The 22059-nt window shown below is 39.1% G+C and overlaps 1 protein-coding gene across 1 annotated transcript in view; it reads left to right on the top strand.

Annotated features, from left to right (window-relative positions):
• LY75 (lymphocyte antigen 75) overlaps nt 1–20998 on the top strand; it is a 78125-nt gene extending 57127 nt beyond the window's left edge. The window contains exons 26-35 of the mRNA XM_089779734.1: nt 282–450; nt 2456–2620; nt 3477–3599; nt 6587–6781; nt 7181–7401; nt 8996–9170; nt 10379–10546; nt 11868–11990; nt 13616–13783; nt 17473–20998. Of these exons, the coding sequence (XP_089635860.1) occupies nt 282–450; nt 2456–2620; nt 3477–3599; nt 6587–6781; nt 7181–7401; nt 8996–9170; nt 10379–10546; nt 11868–11990; nt 13616–13783; nt 17473–17657 (1692 nt within the window). The 3' untranslated portion in view covers nt 17658–20998. The remainder of the gene's footprint in view (nt 1–281; nt 451–2455; nt 2621–3476; nt 3600–6586; nt 6782–7180; nt 7402–8995; nt 9171–10378; nt 10547–11867; nt 11991–13615; nt 13784–17472) is intronic.
• The last annotated feature ends 1061 nt before the right edge of the window (nt 20999–22059 follow it).

Genomic DNA, 22059 nt, shown 5'->3' with positions numbered 1-22059 from the left:
AAATGTAAATTGGACCAATAAAAGATATTACCTCACCCACCTTGTGTCTCTAACATGTAAGTTTTGTTATTTGCAATCCACAGTAGTTGACATATAGTTTCTTTCAATAGAAAAACTTTATTTATTGTTGTAGCAGGAGACCAAATCCTAAGAACTGCTGAGCACCTATAATTCTAACTGAACAAAGGATTTCATGCAGTAGAAATATAGTATTACGTGATTTGATATTCCAAGGTTTATTTCAGTGTGTAAGCTCTTATCTTTTATTTGTATGATGCTAGGATGGAAAACATTATACCTGGGCAGATGGAAAGAACGTTAATTTTAGTCGCTGGTCTGAAGAAGACGACAAAACAAGTGAAGAATGCGTGTTTTTGGATGTTGATGGATTCTGGAAAACTTCTGAATGTTTCTCTGAAAATCCAGGTGCTATTTGCTACTTGCCAAGAAGTATGTATACTGGGTTTTTTAAATTTTATTTTTTAAAACCCCAGCTTTCATAAGTAATATATATAGTAAAACTAAGTAACAAAAATGTTTTATAATTATTTTTAAATAAAAATGTTCCATTTATATATATTAACATAGACAATATGTTTTTTATATGTTTTTATATACTACAAAATCTGCTGGTGCCTTGGAAATGAGCTATGTACACACCTGAAAAAGTTACTCAAGTACTGTGTGATTATTTAGTGATGTATTCAGGGTTGCTGAGTTGACCTAGATTATTGATCACCAACCTGTAGATGAGGATCTACTGATAGATCTTGGAGCCTCTGACAGGTGATTCTGACTGGTTTGGCCAAGAGGCTATCAAGTGCTCACACTTCATCTGCACATTTCCTACCCTTTGCTTTGGAGCTGTCCCCTCAGGAGCCTCCTGCTTGCTCTGCAGGCCAGCGGAGGGAAAGGAGGGGCACTGATGTCAAGGTGCCCCCTCTCCCACTCTGTATCCTATCTCCACAGAGCAGAGAGGGGGCACAACTGGACTTGGGAGGGAGTTTGCTGGCTGCTTTTGGGAGTGGTGCAGGGCCAGGGCAGGGCTGAGCCTGCCTTAGTCCCACTGCACCACTGACCAGGAGCCACCTGAGGTAATCCGTGCCCAAATGGAGCCCACATCCCAAAACCCTACCCCAGCCATGAACCCCCTCCTGCACCCCGAGCTCCTGTCCTAGCCCCGAGCACCCCTACACCTAAATGCCCTCCCAGAGCCTGCACCTAAAACCCCCAGCGGTACTCCAACTGCCTGCCCCAGGTTCAGCTCAGAGCCTCTCTCATGCTCCAGATCCCTTAATCCAAGGCCAGAGCCTGCACCCCAACCCTTTGCTCCAGCCTAGTAAAAGTGAAGGAGGATGTGGGTGGCAGAGATTATGGAGTGAGCAGGAGAAGGACCTTGGAGAAGGAGCAAGAGGGAGACGGGGCAAAGGTATTTGGGTTTGAGGTAGATCTTGAATTGCACTTAAATTGAAAAAGTGATCTCATGCTTAAAAAGATCGGAGACCTCTGATCTAGATTGTGCCCTCCAGATCTGCCCAATGAGGACACCCTCTGTACATGGCTCTCTGTACTCCTTGCACCATCTGTGCCCCACCTGTGGACCTTGTGGAAACCACTTTGTCCATGCTGGTGGGGGGAGATAGGTGGAAGGAGTAGTAAGTGGAGATCAAATTGGGAGGTGCAAATTGAGCCTTCTCCAGGCTCATAAAAATTGTTCCAAGTAGAACAATACACCCTAAGGAGAGGTTCCTAGTGATCTTCTAAGTTTGGTGAAGGATAGTGGCAGGGGTGTGGAATCGCTTTTAAAAAAAACAAAGAAACATTAAAAACAAAAAAAAAGGCCAATGTGAGGAGATCCCTCCAAGGAGATCTTCACAGCTTTCTTCCCCGTCAGACCGCCCTTTCTGTGGATGTGCATGATATGGGCTTTTGCTTTAAATACTAAATTGCATCTGGAAATTCCATATGATTATGGCATAATTAACAAGTTGATTCTTGCAGTCTGAACTGCTATAGGAGTAGTCTCATTAACTTCAATGGGAACTACATGGTGCCCCAAGATTGGAATTTACCCTTTCAAGATTGCCATATACAAAAGTTGTTGCTAGATAATACTTGTTCTGTTTTTTAGTATATGTATTTGTTCCCCTAAAACTATTTAACCTGAAAGATTTCCTGTGTTAAGTTTTCTTTAAGGTATTTGCATATTGCATTTCATAAAATCATTGCTTTTTGCCATCTTTAAGTTTATGGAAATACCACTGCTCTGAGAAGACTGGGAACAATGCTACTTACATATTAGCTGTGTCAGATGATACTACTAAGTTTATTTAAATTTACTAACTTTAAATTGGTAACAGATTTTCATTTTACATGGTAATTTGCTGTGAGAAATGAGCTCTCTTATTTTAAAATTGTGCATGACGTAAGAGAGTCTTTTTTTTTCCCCCCTCAGATAACACTGAAAAAAAACAAATTGCTGAGCAAATTAAATGTCCACATAAGTTTAAAAATACACCATGGATATCATTTCAAAATAGTTGTTACACTTTCATGATAACAAAGGATAGGTGGCAAGAAATGAAATCACAAGAAGCCCACCATTTATGCAAGAAAATAAGTAAGTACTACTTTTAAATAGATTTCAAATTGACAGCGTCTCTTAAGCTGCTTGTACAGAAATTGACAAATTGTGGAGATACAGTCTAGGAAGCATTTGAGAGATAGCAGATACAGTTGTACCTCTTTTAAAATGGAAGGGCCAATTTTTAATATAGAAAAGGTATCTGCACAATAAAGAGAACTCACGGCTGGTTCATGCCAGCTAACTTGGGTTGTGGGACTCAGGTTGCAGGGCTGTTTCACTGCAGTGTCCCACTCAACAAAGTCCTAGAGCTTGGGCTCAGTGTGAGCCTGGAAATCTACACAGTAATGGAACGCCTTCACAGCCTGCATCTCAATGAGTCCGATTCAGCTGGCAGGGGCCAGTGATGGGTTTCTCTTTGCTTTGTAGCTATATCCAAAAGGTACTTCTTTTTAAGTCTTAGGGGTAGCCATTATAGTCTGTAACTAAAAAAAACAAACAAACCAACAATGGTCTGTAGCACCTTAGACACCAACCAAAAATATATAAATAGTATCATGTGCTTTCATGGGCATGACCTACTTCTTTAGATGACAAATACGTTAAGTGTATGTAGTGCTCCTGAAAAGTGTAGCTGACTACTTTAGAAGTTAAAATCCTACACTTCTCCACAGACTGCTCAGAGTAGGCAGGATTGACATGGGTTTTTGAAAAAATATTAATTTTTCCTAATATTTTCATTGGCTGACATGTTGCCTGTCCTTTCAGAATGTTTTGGGGGGTGTATGGTAATTATTTAAAAATTGGCAATCAAAGCATAATTTGTTTTGTAAGTGGCAGATCAACTTGTTATAAAATAGACTAATTGTTATTTTAAAAATTGTTTCACCAGATTCAGATGCATATGTCTTGAATATTAGAAATGAGGAAGAAAATAACTTTGTTGTTGAGCAGCTTTATTCTTTCAGCGGCCTAGCAACATGGGTATGGTTGGGTGTAATTTATGACGACAATGGTAAGATTTTTTTTATTAATAAAATTGTGTTTATTTCCTATAATTAAATTAATAGATTTATTACATACAGTAGACTTCCGATAATCCGGCACCTTTGGGACCTAGGTGGTGTCGGAGTATCCGATGTGCCAGAATACCAGGAGGTATTAAAAGGGGCATACTCCCAACCCAGTCGTTCTCCCCCTCCCTTATGCTTGGGTCCTGAAGCTGCCGACACAGCCGCACGTCTCCCTCCAGGCACTGGGGCAAGTGCGCTGAGCAGCCAGCTTTTTAATGAGCTGTCCGGGATGCCATGCACAACCCAATCCACCTCCCCTCCCCTTCCCTTCCCCAGAGCCAGACGCCTCCCCTCCCTGCTGTCACCCAATCCCCCTTTTCCCCCAACCTTATGTCTGGGTCCCAAAGCAACTATCTATGCTCAATGGCCAGCTGCTAGCACGTGGACCCGTGAGCGCGTATGCGGTTCGCAGCGGCCTGGCCATGAGAGTGGCTGACCTGAGCAGTTCCAGGTTCCAGTTGATGCCGGATAACTGGATGCCCGACTATTGGAGTATTACTGTACTTGGATAGCACAACATACCATAAAAGTACAAGTAATGCTTATAACTGCCATATATTTTCATTTATATTTTTAGAGGAAAATAACCGGACACTTTTAGTTGGTTCTTGTGATGTTTATCAACTGTCTGCTTAATCCAGGTTGTTGTCTTTACTAAAAGATAGGATTTAAAAAGAGCACAATGACCTGTGGTGACATTTTTAGCAGTATACATGGGCCTGATTTAGAGTTAACAAGCATCCACCACCCCCGTTGACATTAGTGGCAGTTTGGGTGTTCAGTACCTTAGAATTTCAAGCCTGGACTGAGTTACAAACTTCTGAAGTTCCCTGCAGCTTGTGACCAATCCTGCTTTCTCTATTAAGTGCAGTAAATTTTCTGCAATTTTTCTGTTAGAATAATAGTGCTTTTCATCTTCAGTACACTTTATAAAGATGAATGAACAACATCTCAGTGAAGCAGATCAGTGATTTTTCCCCCTTCCTCCCTTCGCCCCCCCCCCCCCCCACACACACACACACTATCCCAAGAATCCATGTACTTTGCTTCATTCTGGGTGTAGATACTAAAGCAGGGTGTCTGAATTCTCCAGCAGTCTGGAGCCCTTGAAGTAGTGGCACAGAAGGTACTTTTGGATTGTGGGATAAGTGCATTAACTGGACATTTCTATTTAAACAAACTGCAGAGCAGTGGTTTTCAGCATTGGGTCACAGGCCCACCCAGATAAGCTGCTGGTGAGCCCACAACACTTCGTTTATCTAAGTGTCCATAGCCACTGAGCCTAGGTGCTCCCATTTGCTTCAGTTGACTGTTTCTAGCCAAGGGGAGCCGTGGGAAGTGACATGGCCTGGGCCACCACTACCTGCTGCTCCTATTGGCTGCATTTCAGTGTTTCCAGCCAATGAGAGCTGTGAGGATCCGTGGCTGTGGACACTTAGATAAACGAAACGTTGTGGGCCCACCAGCAGCTTATCTGGGCTGGCCCGTGACCCAACTTTGAAAACCACAGCTGTAGAGTAGTTAACAGGGTTGGAACTTAAGGGGCTCTTTGCTTATGCAAAGATCTGATTTTTAGGAGGAGCCTTACATTTTCATCTTTAGGTTTCAAATACTTAACTCATTGTGATGAATGGGATAGTTCACACTTCTCAGAGCTATTTCCAGACTCTGTAGAGACTCAGAAATACAACATTCAATGGGCACATCTACACAGCAGGGCTAAACTCAAAATAAGCTACGCAATTAAGCTTAAGATAATTGTGTAGTTTAAGTTGAAATAGCACCAAAAGTCAAAATAAGCTGTTTATACAGCAGTTATTTTGAAATAGAGCACTCTTCTCCTGATTTTCCTAACTCATGAAATGAGTGTTACAGAAATCCGAGTAAGTAGCTCATTATTTTGAATTAATTTGAGATAATGGGCTTGATGTGTAGACTCACACTATGTTCTTCGGAAATGACACTGCTGTGTAGACATAGCCTATCAGTTACACTCTTATTTTAAAAATAATTTTCATAGGCTGGTAACATCTATTTTTTTTTTTTTTTTTTAAGGGAAGAAATCTTAAATTCTAGAGCACCTTATTGCAGTGAGGGAAGGATTTTCTGGGAAACTGCAGTTAAGGAATTGCAGAAAACAGTGTCTTGGCTATCTCCATTTTATAAAATGTGAAAACAAGGCAGAGACAGTAAGCTAGAGTGGGAATGTGTATCATAACCTGGATAGAATTCAAGAGGTTCTGCTTCCCAATACGGATGTAAAATCCCATTTTTAATTGGCTCACCAGTTAAAAGTTAAGTTAAACCAGTTAAACAGAGGAGGGGGGCTGGAGTGGCCCCCAGCTGCAGACCGGGGCTACTCTAGCTGAGTTGGAGAGTCCCTGACCATGGTGCGCCCTGGGCCCGCTATGGACAAGGGCTGCTCCACCTGCCCAAAACAGGCCCCACAGGGCTGGAGTACCCTGCTGCTCTAGCTCTTATAAGTTAACCATACAGGTAAACCTCACTCATTAAGAGTGATCCCTTAAGCCTCCATTAAGGGTTGAGGCTTACGGGGTTAACCTAACATCCCTGCTTCCCAGTTATAGCTATTAATTTCTTCAGAATATAGTACTAGTTTACTTGCTAGGCACCTATGGTATGGTTTGATTGGGTTTTTGTAATTTGGATTTTCAAAATTTTAATTTGGATAATCTCCAAAGAACATTTTCTCTTAGCACTTAAAATTTTGGTGAGGGCTTAGAGGAAACTCCCAGCAACATAAAAAAAAATAAAAAAAGGTAATGACAGGCTTTCTGATCTAAAGTGAGTGTTTTATTAATACTGCTCACGAACACACCATCTGTGTGTGCAGATAATTTTTACATTTCTTAAAATATCCTCACTTTGCTGAATGCTAAATATAGAAACTTTTTCATATTTTCCACAGATAATTTGCTAAAATGGTATGATGAAACTCCTCTGTTTTACAATAACTGGAGACAGGGAAGACCTAATGTAAAGAAGAATCAGTTTTTTGCTGGAGTAAATCTGGATGGGTTTTGGGATATTTACAATCGTACCCTAAGTTGGCAAGCTCTTCAATTTAATCAACATAGTATTCTTTCCTGTAAAATTGAAATGGGTAAGTAATATCCAGAATTACTGTCACAAAGTTTCAGAGGCGAGGCTAGCGATGTAAAGTTAACTTGAAGGCCTAGTACTGCAAACCTTCCACAGACAGGAATCCCAATGAAGACCCTGCATCTACTCCCATTTAAGTCATTTGGCAAAATTCTCATTTATTTCAGTTGCAGGATGAAGCCCTCTGGCAGTAGGATGGATGTTGGGTTGTGTGCCTCCACCTCTTTCTCCCATCATACAATATAAGGGATGTTCATTATCTTTTTTAAAATAATTTGTATTGAACACTTCAGTTCTTGAATTGGGTTGTTATAGATGGATGTGTTTTAATATCTTCCACATATTTCTAATAACTTGAATGAAGTATGTAGCATTTAATGTGATCTTAATCTTGAAATAGGGTCCAGAGAGAGCAAACCTCCATTGCCTAAATCTATATCACATGGAAATAGCACATACAGGATCCTTCAGAAGAAAATAACCTGGTATCAAGCATTAAGAGAATGCAAACAGAATGGAAGTGATTTAGTCAGCATTCACAGTGAATCACAACAGCTGTTTTTGGAAGATATTGTAAAGCGTGATGGATATCCTCTGTGGCTTGGGCTATCAAGCCATGGTGTAAGTTTCTACTGTCATAACTATCGTTTCTTATAACCATAATTTTCAGCAGTTGATTTCCAAAATCTTTGATCTTTCTAGGCTCTTTTAGGGTACGTCTACACAGCAACATTATTTCAAAATAACTAGTGTTATTTTGAAAGAACATAGTTCGCGTCTACATAGTAGGTAGTTATTTTGAAATAATGTCGAAATACTGTCAAGCTAGAGGACTTCTTACTCCGACCCCTGTAACCCTCATTGTACAAGGAGTAAGGGAAGTTGAAGGAAGAATACTTTATTTCGAAATAACTGCTGTGTAGATGCTCCCAATTTTGAAATAAGCTATGGGCTTTTCAAAATTTTAATTTGGATAATCTCCAAAGAACATTTTCTCTTAGCACTTAAAATTTTGGTGAGGGCTTAGAGGAAACTCCCAGCAACATAAGCTATTTCAAAATAACCTACGCAATTGACGTAGCTCAACTTGCGTAGCTTATTTTGAATTAAACCCTGCTGTGTAGAAGCACCCGTAGAGATTAGAATTTCATGCAACAAGATTATTTGCTTTTTTTAATTCCTAACCTCTAATAATATATGTTAACTTTTCCTACACATTATTACACTTGGATATTAGGAGATTAGAAATGCATTTTAGAATGAGTGTCTGATTTTATATTTACCTGATGGGCCAAATTTATCCCACTAGCGTAAAGAAATGCAACTTGCCGCTTGTCTGCTCCACCTTGCCCACTGAACTACCGCCTTTCCTCAGGTTTCTATAAGGGGAGGGTAGCTTTAACCTCCCCTTGGGGTTCAGCAGAAGCACCAGTTCAGTTCATCTATCAACCATCCTACCCATCTCTTGCGCTGCACTAGTCCCTTCACCTCCCATGGCAGACTTTCCATTGATGTGGTTTCTGCTAGCATACACTTCCAAGTGAATCTAGCTTAGTAGCTTTCATTACAAACTGATAAACAAAATACTGCAGTTTAATAGCTCACAACATGATTAAGTAATAGCTCCTGTTAGGATAGGAAATGAGTAATGCTTTAAAACCATAGGGGAAAATCAAGGAGGCAGAATATTACCAGGTTGGGATTTAGACTGGCCAAACCTTACACTTAAGAGTACCACAGTCTCCTCAAGACAGGACTACGCAGCACTTTAAAGACTAACAGGATGGTTTATTAGGTGATGAGCTTTCGTGGGCCAGACCCACTTCCTCAGATCAAATTGTGGAAGAAAATTGGCATATCTTCCACAATTTAATCTGAAGTGGGTCTGGCCCACGAAAGCTCATCACCTAATAAACCATCTTGTTAGTCTTTAAAGTGCTGCGTAGTCCTGTCTTTTGTTTCAGCCAGACCAGACTAACACAGCTACATCTCTATTACTATTCTACAGTCTCCTCAATGAGTGGTCAGGACCTTACTTTTAAGTATTACCTGGAAGACAGAATCTGCTAACCATTTTGGGCAGTGGTTCAATACTGACTTGGAGGAAATGGGTCTTCAACGTGTTAGTGAATTTTCTCTGACCACTATCTGTGTCTATACATGATTGATTAAGGCCTGAATGCAGTGGTATAACAATTAATTATTATTTAATCAGGGAAATGAATCTGATTTAGAATGGTCTGATGGAAGTGAATTTGACTACCGTCCCTGGGAGCTAGAAAACGCTGTATCTTCTGGAAACTGTGTTGTTCTGGATACAAAAGGATTTTGGAAACCTGCAAGGTGCATTAATGTTGTTGAAGGTGCCATTTGCTATACTACTTCAGACCGTAAGCCTGAATTTCTTTTTTTTTTTCTATAATTTAATCCATCCTCTATTTTATGTGCTGTATTATGAACAGAAAATGAAGACTGGAACAAACACGATTTAGACAAGTTCTAACATTTTGTTCTTTAAGACTTTTTAGCAGTAGTGGCAAAAAGATTCATCAGTATATCTTGTAAGCTTTGTGACACCATGCTTTTGGCATTTGATAACGGTGGACAGAGATTTAAATGGGCATTAAAAAATAAACACTGCTTGTTAAACATCCTAATTTGAGAAGTTTCCTTTATGCCAAACATGTTTTTACTGCAGTTTTCACTGAAGAGTTTTGTTGTCATGGCTTCCATGAAATACTGACTCAGTCATGTGCTATCACTGGATTTGTTTTTGGATTTTAATAACTGCTCTGAACAGTTGTTTCTCATATCCATCACTGGAGTGAAATTTTAAATTGAGTTTAGCAGGGTTTATAGTGACTAACACATTATGAAAGGCAGGATTGAGTAGTATTTAGAAGTGGAGACGTGCAGACTATACTCCTGACTTTTATTCTCAGTTCTGCCACTGGTTTGTTTTAGGACTTGGACAAATTTTTCTGTGCCTTTTCTTCACTTGTAAAATAGAAATATTTACCTTCCCTTTATAAAGCACTTTGACATCTTTGCATGAAAGATGCTTTGTAAATTAACTTATTAATGCATGAATCTTAGTTTGAGCAGTGGGAACATGAGACTGTCCTATCTGTATCTGTGGCAAACTCACTTTTTTTAGACCAATTACCTTGGTAAAATCTGGTAAATAAAACTGGTCATCTCAGATTATCTTAGTGTCTTCAAATCAGGGGGATCACTTTCAACATGACCCAATGTTTCATGGAAGAAATTAAAATAACAAATTGAGATAATTTTTATAAATGGTTAAAACTGATGACCTCTTTCTGACCTGTGGTAGAAATGTCACAGCATAGCATATTTTAAAACCATTTGATTGCTTGAAATCCAGTAAGAAAGAGTAGTCCTCTCCTCCCCCTCCCGGCAATGGAAAGGTCATAATCCCAGACTAGCTGGAATTTTTCTTGTAATCATTGGCTGATAATGAATCTGCTATATTTCAAAAAGGAAACTAAATGGGATATAATCCCTACACCAAAGTGATTTGATTGTGCAGAGCCTCTTTTCATTTGCATAATACAAAATCTTTATATTTTTACAGACAGACGATTACAACCACAGCAAACCAAAGGCTCCTCCAGGTGTCCACAGGGTACTGGAACATCACAGTGGTTGCAGTATAAAGATCATTGCTATGCATTTGACATGGCATTATACAATTTTTCAGTATATACTGCAGAAGAGGCTGAAAGAGTCTGTCAGAAGCTGGGTATGTTTGGCTTTCTTTCTTTGTTACATCTTGTAAATAGCTCATCATTTAAGAGAGGATTAGAAAACACACTGGCAAACTTCTGCATTGTTCCTTGGATTTAGGAATATCTCTAATGACTTGTTTTGTTTTATGTGATAATTTTTTGAGCATTTGATTAATATTTTTGGTGAACTTGGGCAGTGTTCAGATTATTTAGCTGGGGCATGAATGTGCATAAATAAAGTGATACCTCGTATATAACCATTGTTAAAGGATTCAGAAGATCAAGGCTGATTTCCAAGGGAAAACCTTTTTATTTTATACAAACTACTTTATTAAAATTAAAGCCTGTATTGTTACAAAGTTATTCTTCTTATAGCCATGGGAGTGGAATGAATGCAGAGAAATCCCTCCAAGGATTTAAGAGTAAACACTTCACAAATTACATACTTTAAACTTAATGACACAGAAGCTGAAATGGAAATTTTTCTGCTAAAGGAAGAGCTATTTTTTCTTTAGTAAATATTATGGGATTGGTTTGGGGCAGATAAAGCTCCTTTCACAATTTTAGATGATGCATTTAAGGTTAATTAACATTAAGATTAATTAAACTGTGTAAGAGAAACAAATTAAAGGAAGAGGTATTCCCATAACTAGATGTGACACCCAATTCAGTGCCATTTGGACCCAGTGTGGGTTAGAGCAAGAGTAGTCCTTGTTTATCTTCTGCTGTTGACAGGAGGATCAGTTGCATTGAAGCCCACCCCTCCATCCTGCTCTCTGGTGCACCTCTTCCTTTCCCTTATACCTTAAAATAGTGACATTGTATATCAATATATGATGTGTTCTTTCGATATAGAAAATTGGCCTGATCCTACATGGTGCTGAGCCTCTACTCAAGTTAATAAGAATCCAGGGATTTACAGAAAATACTCAGAACCTGGCAGGATCAATGCTTCTGTTTCCATAGTATCATTTAATACCTTTCCACACTTGCAGAAGATTTGTCTTTATTTTTGTTTTGCATCATCTACCCAGATGACAAAGCAAGAAGTTAACTTGCATCTGATGCTGCTCATGACATTGCATTGTTCTCCTAATCTGTGTTTTTCCTCTGCAGTTTACATACCACAGATTTTTAGGAGTCTAAATCAGCAATAGTGATAGAAATGTAGCCGTGTTAGTCTGGGGTAGTTGAAGCAAAAATCAGCAATGTTCTTTCTCATTTCTGTGTCTTAAATTATCCCTTTTGAATTTTTTAGAAAATCCATTTAATTTAAAAAGACTGAGGAAAACTTTAAATTTTCTTTCTGTATTGATCATTAAACTCTTCCCTTAGAGCCTTCTGCAACACTTTTGACTATAAAGGATGCTGAAGAGAATACATTTGTCAGCAGGCAAATAAGGCAAAATGACCTCATAACCAGAAGAGTTTGGCTTGGGTTGTCTCAAAATTTAAGAGGTAAGAATATTTGTTGTGTACACGTATCTTGCATGGTAAATAAAAATGAATGGAAATAATAAAATACTTTTTTAGAAGAATTTTAAAAGTTTGGTGCTGCTATGAAATTTGTTAGCATTAATTTATGTAGTATAATAACTTTTACTTCTTCTAAGTTTGTCAATTCCCTAATGGATCTTGATCTGTGATTTAGAATTGTCATGTATATTCAGTGATTTTTAAATTCAAACAATTTAGCTGATAGATTAAGACACATGGGCTAGAAAAGGTATGTGTGAAGAGATGTTTTTGTTGATTTTTAAAAATTATTCTGAAATATTTATTTTATGAGTTTCACAAAGTCACTTTTTAATTTTTGTGGCTTTGGAATGAAAATTAGATCATTGACCAAGAGACATTGTACAAGATCTTGGGATTGAATTCAGACAAGACTGAGATAAAGCTGATGGGCTGGAAGAATAGGCATCATCTACAGGCAGAAGAATAGGTGGCATTTATGTGACATGCAACTGCCATTTGTAAAATGTATAAATTGGATATGGTATTAGATCCTGGGTCAGTCTTGAAGTACCCAGGAAGACAAATATAAACTCATCTGTCCAATGCAAACTTTGTCAGAATGATCCATGCTTTTATTACCTCGAAACTAGATTGCTGTAACATGCCTTATATGTAAAGCCCTGCACAGATACAAAAATGTGTGTGCTAAGCTCAACTCTTCATCTGATCTGCGATCCAGATATTATTTGCATCCACACAGCAAATCTAGAGAGCAGGGAGATGGAGCACAGATGAGCAAGGAGGTGGCAGGGTCGTGCAGGGAAAAGACAGGCAGCACAGCACGCCTGCACTCAACAGTCGGTACTCACCAGTGTGATGAGAGAGAGAGAGAGAGAGGGGCGGGTCAGGGCGAGCACTCATCTCCCTGCAAGAGGAGTTGTAGGACAAAGCTTCGTGTGTCCTTTTCCTGCTGGTAGTGCAGGGGCTAGCCCTAGTGGTATCCAGAGACTCTCAGGACTCTACTTACATAGGTCTACACATAGGGACAATTTAGAAGCTAAATCTACTGTTAGAATGCTGCAGTACTTTTACTGAGTTTGGAGTTGCACATTGGGAGCATATGATACAAGTACACCATGATCTGCACTGGCTTCCAGTTAGTTTCCAGGTGAACTTTAAGCTCTAAATGATTTGGGATCTGGTTACCTGAGGTATCACTTCTCCATGTGCCACATTTAGGATGAGTGGAGACATCTGAGCTGAAATTCCCTCGATATAAATGATACTGAGGTGGTGACAGGGCATTTTCTGTACAAGTTACTTAATAATCGAACTTTGCTCCCAACTGCAGGTCTGCCAGATTAGTTTACCTGGGTATACTGCAAAGCCTGAATCTCTCAGGAAGGGTGCACTGGGGTGGATATACAGTATTTATATTTATGTGGAGTTTGTTGTTGTTTGTTATTTAGGTAATAGGGACCCACCTCACTGGATGGCATCTAGAGTTCTTTTTAGAAATGTGAAGAAATAAATAAATACATTGCAATTTTCACACTGTTGCAATATTGCACTATTGCAATTTTATGGTAATTTATCAAAGCAATATTTGTGATCTTTCCCTACAGCTAAGTCCATGAATTGGCTTGATGGTTCAACAGTTGAATATACCAATTGGGCAAACGGAACTGCAAAAGTCAATGGTAAATGCAGTGTTATCCTATCCACAGATGGAATATGGTCTGAAGTTGACTGCAGTCATAGTAAAGGCAGAGTTGTTTGTAAAGCTCCTCTAGGTATGTCTGTCTTGTGATTAATATACAATTTACTTGTTGAATAGAAGGATTTTTGTGTGTGTACAAATCACTGAGATTAAATTCACTCCAGCAGACCTGTGGTGTAAGTGGAACTAAAATGGTACATAGGCCTTCTATGTACTTTCTGCCTGGTGTGATGTGTCCAGTATAGTTGTAAAAGATAGCATCAGCTCTAACTTTTTTCTTTTTATAGTTTTGAAAAATCTGAACTAATTTATATTAGTGTGTTGGTTTAGTCAGGTTTGTTTTAAAAACCAGTCTCTGATATGAGGTTAATTTAGCCTGTTTATTTTTACATTGCTTTTGTTTTTTTGTGAACAGTGCAGCTAATTTCTGCTTTACTCTTTGTATGTTATGATTGTCACATTGCTGTGCTTGGGATATGCCATGCTGAGGGGCACACTAGGAGTGCATAAATAAATGGTTAAAGAGGCCTTCATCATAAGAACATAAGAATGGCCATACTGAGTCAGACCAGTGGTTCATCTAGCCCAGTATCTCCTCTTTCGACAGTTGCCAATGCCACTATGATGACCTCTAAATCACAGAAGTCCCCTTTGGATTGCCTCTTGGTGTGCTGATCTTACCACTGACGCCTGCCTTTCCACCTTTCCTTTCCACCACCCTATCCTGCTGAGCACGATTCTCTCCTCTCCCGCAGACAAGGCACAGAGTTGAGGTTACTGCCCCCCATAGAGAAACGCAGACACTGACCCTGTTCTGCTCTGGGAGAGAGGGACTCAGCTCTAAGGGCGAGAACCCAGGAAACCAACCTCCAAAGAGGACGAAACCCCCAAATAAATCCATCTTACTCTATATAAAAGTTGTACACAGAGAAAGCTTAGGTCCACCCGCTTTATCAATGAGTGAGGGAAATGCAGTGTGCCCCTCCCCCCAGGTAACAATTATTTACACTGGCTTGATAATAAAAATGTTTCTATTAAGTATAAAATGTAGGATTTAAGTGGTTGCAAGTGAAAACAGTCAAAGTAAGTTACTAAATTAAAATGAAGAACAAAAGTTTAGCTAGTGCTAAGAAACTTTTTCCATGCGCATTTTTTCCCTAAACAGCTGTTCTGATCACAGGGAAAAGCTTCAAATCAGAGCATTGAAGGAGTGGGTGTACCGCAGATTTATAGAGAGTCTAGGAATGTGAACAGTAAACTGGTGGCAACTAAAGCAGTTCCCCACCCGCCACTCTTTCCCCCCTCAGTTCTCCTCCCGCTCAGTCAGTTAACTGGTTAAACACTACTGGTTAATCAATTAAATGGGATTTTTGCATCCCTAATAGTGGCATTGTAATAGTTAATGTTTAATCATCTATCCCATTCCTAACATTGTTTGCTTTTTTTGACTGCTGCTGCACGTTGAGTGGATGTTTTCAGAGAACTAGCCACAATGACTGCAGAGTCTCTATTGAATGATAACAGCCAATTTTAGATCCATCATATTCATTCTCTCTCTCTCTCTTATAATTAAAAATGTTTCCTGTGGGATGACAGTGATGTCATTACATCACTCTGTGTCCACAGGAGCCAAGCCCCATCCACTCCCAACCTGGCCCTCCCCAGAGCCCACATGGAGAGCTGCAGATGCCTGTGGCTCCAGACCTCCCCTTCTCAGCTGCATTCTCAGCCCAGCCCTGGTGGCAGAGGTGGGTAGAGAAATGGGATGGCCACAGCCTGGCACCTCTCAGAGGCTGGAGGGGAGATCTGGGCCTGTCACTGCTTAGGCAGCTGGGGGAAAGGGGAAGAGCCGGAGGGGAAGGGTCAGGTCAGCCTCAGCTTCTGAGAGAGGGGGAAGAGCCGAGGCTGGGGCAGCCTCAGACCCTTCCCAGTGGCTGGGGTAAGGGAAGAGCTGGGCCCTCGTTGGTGGCTGAGGTGGAAGGAAGTCTAGGGAGGCCTCAGCCCTGGGTCCTTCCTGGCTAAGAGTCCCTCCTCCCCCCACCCTCCGAGAGGCCGAAGGGGAAGAGTGTCATGGTCACAAGGGCTAGCCAGCAGCCTGGGGACTAAGGGGTTAACTATACCTAACTTAGGTAGAGTTAGCCAATAGGAATGTAGGTAGGAATCTCAAACTAGGACAAAGTAATTTTTGGGTTTCCCTCCTTTGGTCCTGAGAGTTCCCTCCAGCTATTGAAGGAGACAGACATGTCTCGCTCTCCAAGAAACAATACTTCACTTTCCGTAAGTAGGGTAAAGTTTAGATAAATCCTATAGGTTTTATTATTTTATGGTTTGAGAATTGGGATCTGATGTTTTGGCTTTTCTTTTGTAACTAAGTTCTAGACTCATGGAGTTTCTCCACGAGTATATTATTTTGTTACTTTTCCATCTAGTGTCTCCACTTGAAAATTTGCTACTTCTGATTTTCAAAAAAAATCTACATGTAAGAAGACCCAAAGTATGCTCCATTATATTGAGTACAATTCCACGTGATTGAAATTAGGGCTGTCAAGTGATTAGAACATTTAATCGCGTGCACCTCCCCTTTGAAACCCCGCAGCGGCGTTTAATGGGGCAGCACTGGATGGAGCCTGGGGTCAGCTAGAGTCCCCAGCTAACCCCCGGCTCCATGCAGCGCTGCCCCTTGGAAGTGCTGTGGGGGTGTTTCCAAGGGGCAGCGCATTAGGAGCTTTGAATCACCTGGGGACTCCAGCTGATCCTGGGCTCCATGCAGCACTGCCCTGTTGAAAGGCCGCTGCAAGGTTTCAAAGGGGCAGCGCTGCATGGAGCCCAGGGTCAGCTGTCGGGCTTCAAAGGGGAGGCTTGCGCTGCCCCTTTGAAGTGCCATTTTGGCATTTCAGAAAACCAGTAAATACAGAGTTAAGGTACAGCCTCCATCTAACCCTAATTCTGTCCTCCTTGAATAATGTCCCCAAACCACTTACACCACACATGTTCACACTCTTTTTACTATAAAGAAAAGGAGCTAAGTGCACCTACTGTACGCTCAAATATTTAACATACCCTTCTAATAGATTACCACACTTGTGAAATACAAAAGCCACTTCCCAAGCAGTGCTTTTTTTGTGACAGTACTGCTGGGTACTCAGTACCGGCACCTCCAGACGCAGCATCAGCACCTCCAATCAGAGCTCAACAACTTTTCCCCTGGAGTACTGGCACGTGTGTGTGGGGTGGTGGGTTTTTGGTTTTTTTTTTTTTTTTTTTTACATAACAAAACAAAGCACTGTTCCCAAGTATGTGCAAAAAAGCATGGTCAGAATAGGTCACCATAATTTAAGAAAAGCTGTTTTTTTGTGTGTGTGTGGTTTTTTGTGGCACTGTTTTCAGGACCATTTGGCAAATGGACCCAAGTTTGGATCACTAACCCTATTTCTGAATCCCCACGAGGCAAATCAAATTTCAAGGCAATCCAAGTAACCATGCAATTTGTAGCATTATTAGAACTGTCCAACTTTAAGTAGAGAAGTCCTCTTAACCATAATGATAGAGAAGCTTCTGCTCAGCTATAATATTTTGCACTTATAGGAAACTAGCTTTTGAATTTATGATGTGGAGAATATTTGTGTGTGTGAGAGACTTAAAATAAGAATTCCTTAACTTCAATAAAATGAACATATAGTAAATGTATACATATTAGTATGAAACTTTGCTGTATAACGAATACTTTTCAGTTAAAACACATTAACTATTTATCTTTTACAGGCACTAACCATACTGGAGTGGCTGTAGCATTTGCTCTATTAATTATCCTAGTCCTGGTTGCTGGATTAATTTGGTATCTCTACAAAAAGAAACGGCTACAGTGGGGTGCCTTCTCTGCAGTACATTATGAACGAGGGATTAATGAAGATGAGACTGATAGCATGTTTACCAAAGACGGTTACTAAGAAACTGTTCTTGCTTGTTGTTTTATTTCAAAATCCACTGTGTGAAACTATAGGGAATGGGCTACTTGACACTTTATTAGTTCCTTCTGAAAAACGAGTAAGAAGTTTATTAACTAGTGGCTAAATTCTACCCTCTAATATGTGCAATTTTAAGTCAGTGGGAGCTTGACTGAATTTGACTTAGCTGTAAATGCTGCACAAGATAGAAGTTCCCTAAGGCTCAAGAGCTCTGTAATTTCATATTAGCTGTATGTACGGTCTCTAAAATCTTTACATACATTACTTTTTCTTTCTCACTTTCTGGTTAGGCGATATTTGGGGAGGTAGGAATAGACTTTTAAATGGCAAACGAAGCAAACTTGTGTCCAAGCTATCTAGCTTTTTATAGGCAACTATTATTTAAACAGTGGGTGTCAAAAGGCATGCATTTTGAGGTACATTACATGTCCTGTTTCAAGCATTGGGTCTCCTTGCAACAACTAGCAGAAAATACATTGATAAACACTAGATAAATGATATTTGGAATAACAGTTTTTGTAATAAATCCATTAATTATCAACGGTGATAAAATACAGAGGCCTTGTAACCACTGACTATGTCTTTTCCCACTGAACTACAATCATAACATTTGGTACTCTCGTTATGGTCAACTGAGTGGAAGAGAGAGAAAAATCTTGTATCTGACATTGATTGTTTTTCTCAGAGGTCACCAAAAAGCCTTCTTCATTCTTTCCTCTCATACTGAACTGTTGTTCAGATGTCCTTCATTACCTGAATCATGACTTGGAATCACATAGTGAAAGAGCATATGATATCTATAAAGAGCGATCCTTATAAAAAGAACCAAGCAACACTTAAACTGAGCCTATTGTAGGCTCATACATGAATAGCCATGTCCTCAGAAGATGCTACTCGTATCAGTACAAATGGGATTAAGGGCTAAATGCAAATATGAGGAAAATTCAAACCTTATGTAACCATTATCTGACCTAAAAGCAGTTCTATAAATGTTGTCTTTTTTTACTGTAAGGAGACTGTCCCTTGTAAGCAAGATGTTTGTCTTTTTTTTTTTTTTTTTTTTTTTTTAATGGGCTCTGGTATGTGGTGATGTAAATACTCCATAGCAGGCATATTTATATTAAAAACAATTTCTGGGACTGGGGAGAGAGTAGAAAAGGGAGACTAATCTTTAAATTGTTATTTAGAGACTAATCTTTAAATCATCTGAATTCCATCCCATGTTTTTTTAGAGATGGTATAAAATTAGATTTGAATATTTATGCCCTGCACTAAAACATGGGAACGATCAATAGCTCATTTCCTAGTCTGGTGCACTCAGTGCAGGGTGACAGGAGTGATTCAGAGCCAGCATTTCCTAAGGTTGCTGAACCACAGTTCTCCCAGTCAATTTAAGGAGCCTCTCTGGCTACTTCCTAAGCAAATGCTTGTTCAAGAATAGTGGGAATGATGTATTATTTGGAGGGTGTGGTCTGGAAAGTGGGGGAAAAAAGTCAGGGCAGCAGAGAGTACTGTGACAGGGTCCCTACAGTAAAAAATTCAAATACTAGGTAATGATCTAGCACAGCTCTTCTGTTCACATAATGCAAAAAGATATATGAATTGTATTTGGTCTGAATAGTACCCTAACTCAATTATGCTATGATTAAACATACAAGTGACCTTATTTATTATCAGGCTGTATTTCCTCTATAATCCGTTTCAGAAATTAGATGAATGGGAGGGAATGTATAGCAACTTAAGTTGTGTATAGATGCTAAAAATTCTTGATCTATTTACATGCAAGTTAAACTTGATTTTATATGCTGTCAGTTGCCTTTCCTCTGTACTCCAAAAAGGCTACTAGAGTGAAGCCATTTTATATACATGTGTATATATATTACTTTATTAAATCATTATAGTAAGTCACTGTGTGAAAGTGGAATAATAATTGTAAGAAAAATAATGTTTCTTAATGCACATTCCTTTTAAGATCCAGTCTGTTTACTGTTTTGAAGGTGTGTAAGTAGAAACCAAAAAAAAAAACTTATCCAAATACACAGAGGACCAAATTCATTTCTGGTATAATTCCATCTATATTAGCAGTATTGTATTTAGGAGTCCGTTTGGCTTAATATACTGAGGATACTACTGAGGTTTTATTGTGTTGAGTTTTTGTGGTGTGTGTGGTTTTTTGTTTGTTTTTTTTAAGATACACTGTTAAAGATGACTGGTCAGACTTGTGAGACCCTTTATTTTTGTTGTTGATGTTTGCACTATTCAGACATGTAATCTTTAAAATGATACTTGGAAGTACAGTATTTCTCTTGTAAGATTCTTGTAGATGGCTTTAGTAGCCATATACAAGAATAGGTACCAGACAAGCATGCTAAAGAAAATAGTTCTGTATTAGTTCTGATCGGAGAAAGTAAACACTTTGTCCTTTTGATACCTGAGCACAACTATGAAAAGAAAATAAGGAAGAAATTAGCTTTGCAGCAATTTATGTAAAAAACTATTGAAATTGGCTGCAATACTTTGGAGTAAACTTAAGGTAAAAATTTGTGGCTATTTAATATCATTGCTGTAAAATCAATATATGAAGCACAACCCTCTGGTTCTTGTAATTCTCTATTACTATTTATTGTAATTATGAAACATTTGTACCACAATAACACCAAATGGAGTAGAGTATTGGTGGGTATTGTACAAATACGCAAGAGGACACAGTTCTTGCTTCTTCTGGATATTTAATAATAAAAATTTCCAACTAATAATTGTGATAAAATAAAAATATGATCAATAAACAGGCAGCATAGCCAGGATCCAGCAAAGCACTTACACATGTGCATAATTTTATATAAATGCTTAAATGTTTTGCTGGAAGGGGCTTAAATTAATGGATTTAGAGAAGTCTGTACTGTATTGAAATTGTAGATTGTTCATTATCCTTCACTAACAAAAGTATTGATCAGGGTATTTTTGTACAAATATAAATTAGATGGAAGTGTGTTAAATCTTTCTAGATTTATGCCTGCACTCATGAGCTTACCTGCATGTGAATTTACAGATAGAAAGTATATTTTTAATGTAATTACCAGGGTAACTAAATTATGATTTCATGATATAAAAATAAGAGTGTAGTGTTTTTATAAAAGGTTTCATTTGTGTATTGTGAATTATGTGAATAACTTTGTAAGACACTCTTTTTGCAATTGATCATTAAGTGGAATCTTAGGTAGCTTTTATTACAACTGCCTTAACACTCCATTTTCTGGATAGAGGTGAGAATAATATATAAACATGCTCTTAACTTTTGAAAAATAAAATTTGTAAAAAATTCAGTCTGTTGTTTTTTTCTTCAATGAGAAAAATTGAGAGACCTGAATGTGTGTACAACACCTAACATAATGGTATTTCTACAATAAAGTAAAAATATGTTAAACTTTGTGACAGATAAAAATTGGTGTTGAATTCTTTTTTTTATAATGGAGAAAAACATGTTGCTCTGGAATTCGAGACTTTTAATGACTACCAGGCTTCTGCTGCAAGGAGCTGGCAATACTGAGAAATCTGGCTCATTTACTAACTAGCCCAGTGGTTCCCAAACTTTTCAGCATCACGCCCTCCCCTTTCTGATTTTGAAAAACCCTCCCTTCCCCCCCCCCCCCAAAAAAAAAACTTGAGCAAAAAAAAAAAAAGAACTGAGCAGGGCAGCAAAACTTGATGGGGGGGCTGGGTCGTCTCACACACACACACCCTGGAATTTCTTCATGCCCCCCCAGGGGGGTGCACACTCCAGTTTGGGAACCCATGAACTAGCCTATTTCATACATGCTAATAAGGGTCTGATAAACTCTTGTCCCAGGGCTCCTTTCCCCCAATGTAATGAACCCCTAAAGATGTAATAATGGCCCTTTAGGTACTTCCCCTATTTTCAAGGGCATTCCCTATCAGTTGTCGTCATCTTATCGTCCAGCCTCAAGATACTTTGATGTATAATGAGACACACTGGTTATAACTTACATACTGTCTTGCCTTTTTAAGATGTACTGTGCATCCTCTTCTGCCGAGGACATCTTTTAAACCTTTGTTGGGCCAGAATTAGTGCTCCATAGTGATTGATTCCAGTGGGAGCTTTCACCCAAGTAAGACTGCAGAATTTGATCTTTTGTAAGTGAGAGACACACAAGGTCCTATAACAGCAGAGGGCAGAGCCTGATTAAAGGTAGGGCAGATCTGTTTCATGGAGCTCAGGGATTGAGATGGGGTTATTTTTAGAGCGTTGCAGGTTTACCTGTAGGTTTACAGGGCTCCAGATATTTTGATGTAATAGTATTTGTGAGTGAAGTTCACTGTCTATATTATAAATGTTAACTGATTCTAAAACGCTAAAGGGCAGGAA

This window comes from Pelodiscus sinensis, chromosome 7, assembly GCF_052426305.1.
Source record: "Pelodiscus sinensis isolate ZL-2025 chromosome 7, ASM5242630v1, whole genome shotgun sequence".
Lineage (NCBI taxonomy): Eukaryota > Metazoa > Chordata > Testudines > Trionychidae > Pelodiscus > Pelodiscus sinensis.
Note: the sequence above shows the minus strand (reverse complement) of the source record. Positions and strands in the feature narration are given on the sequence as shown.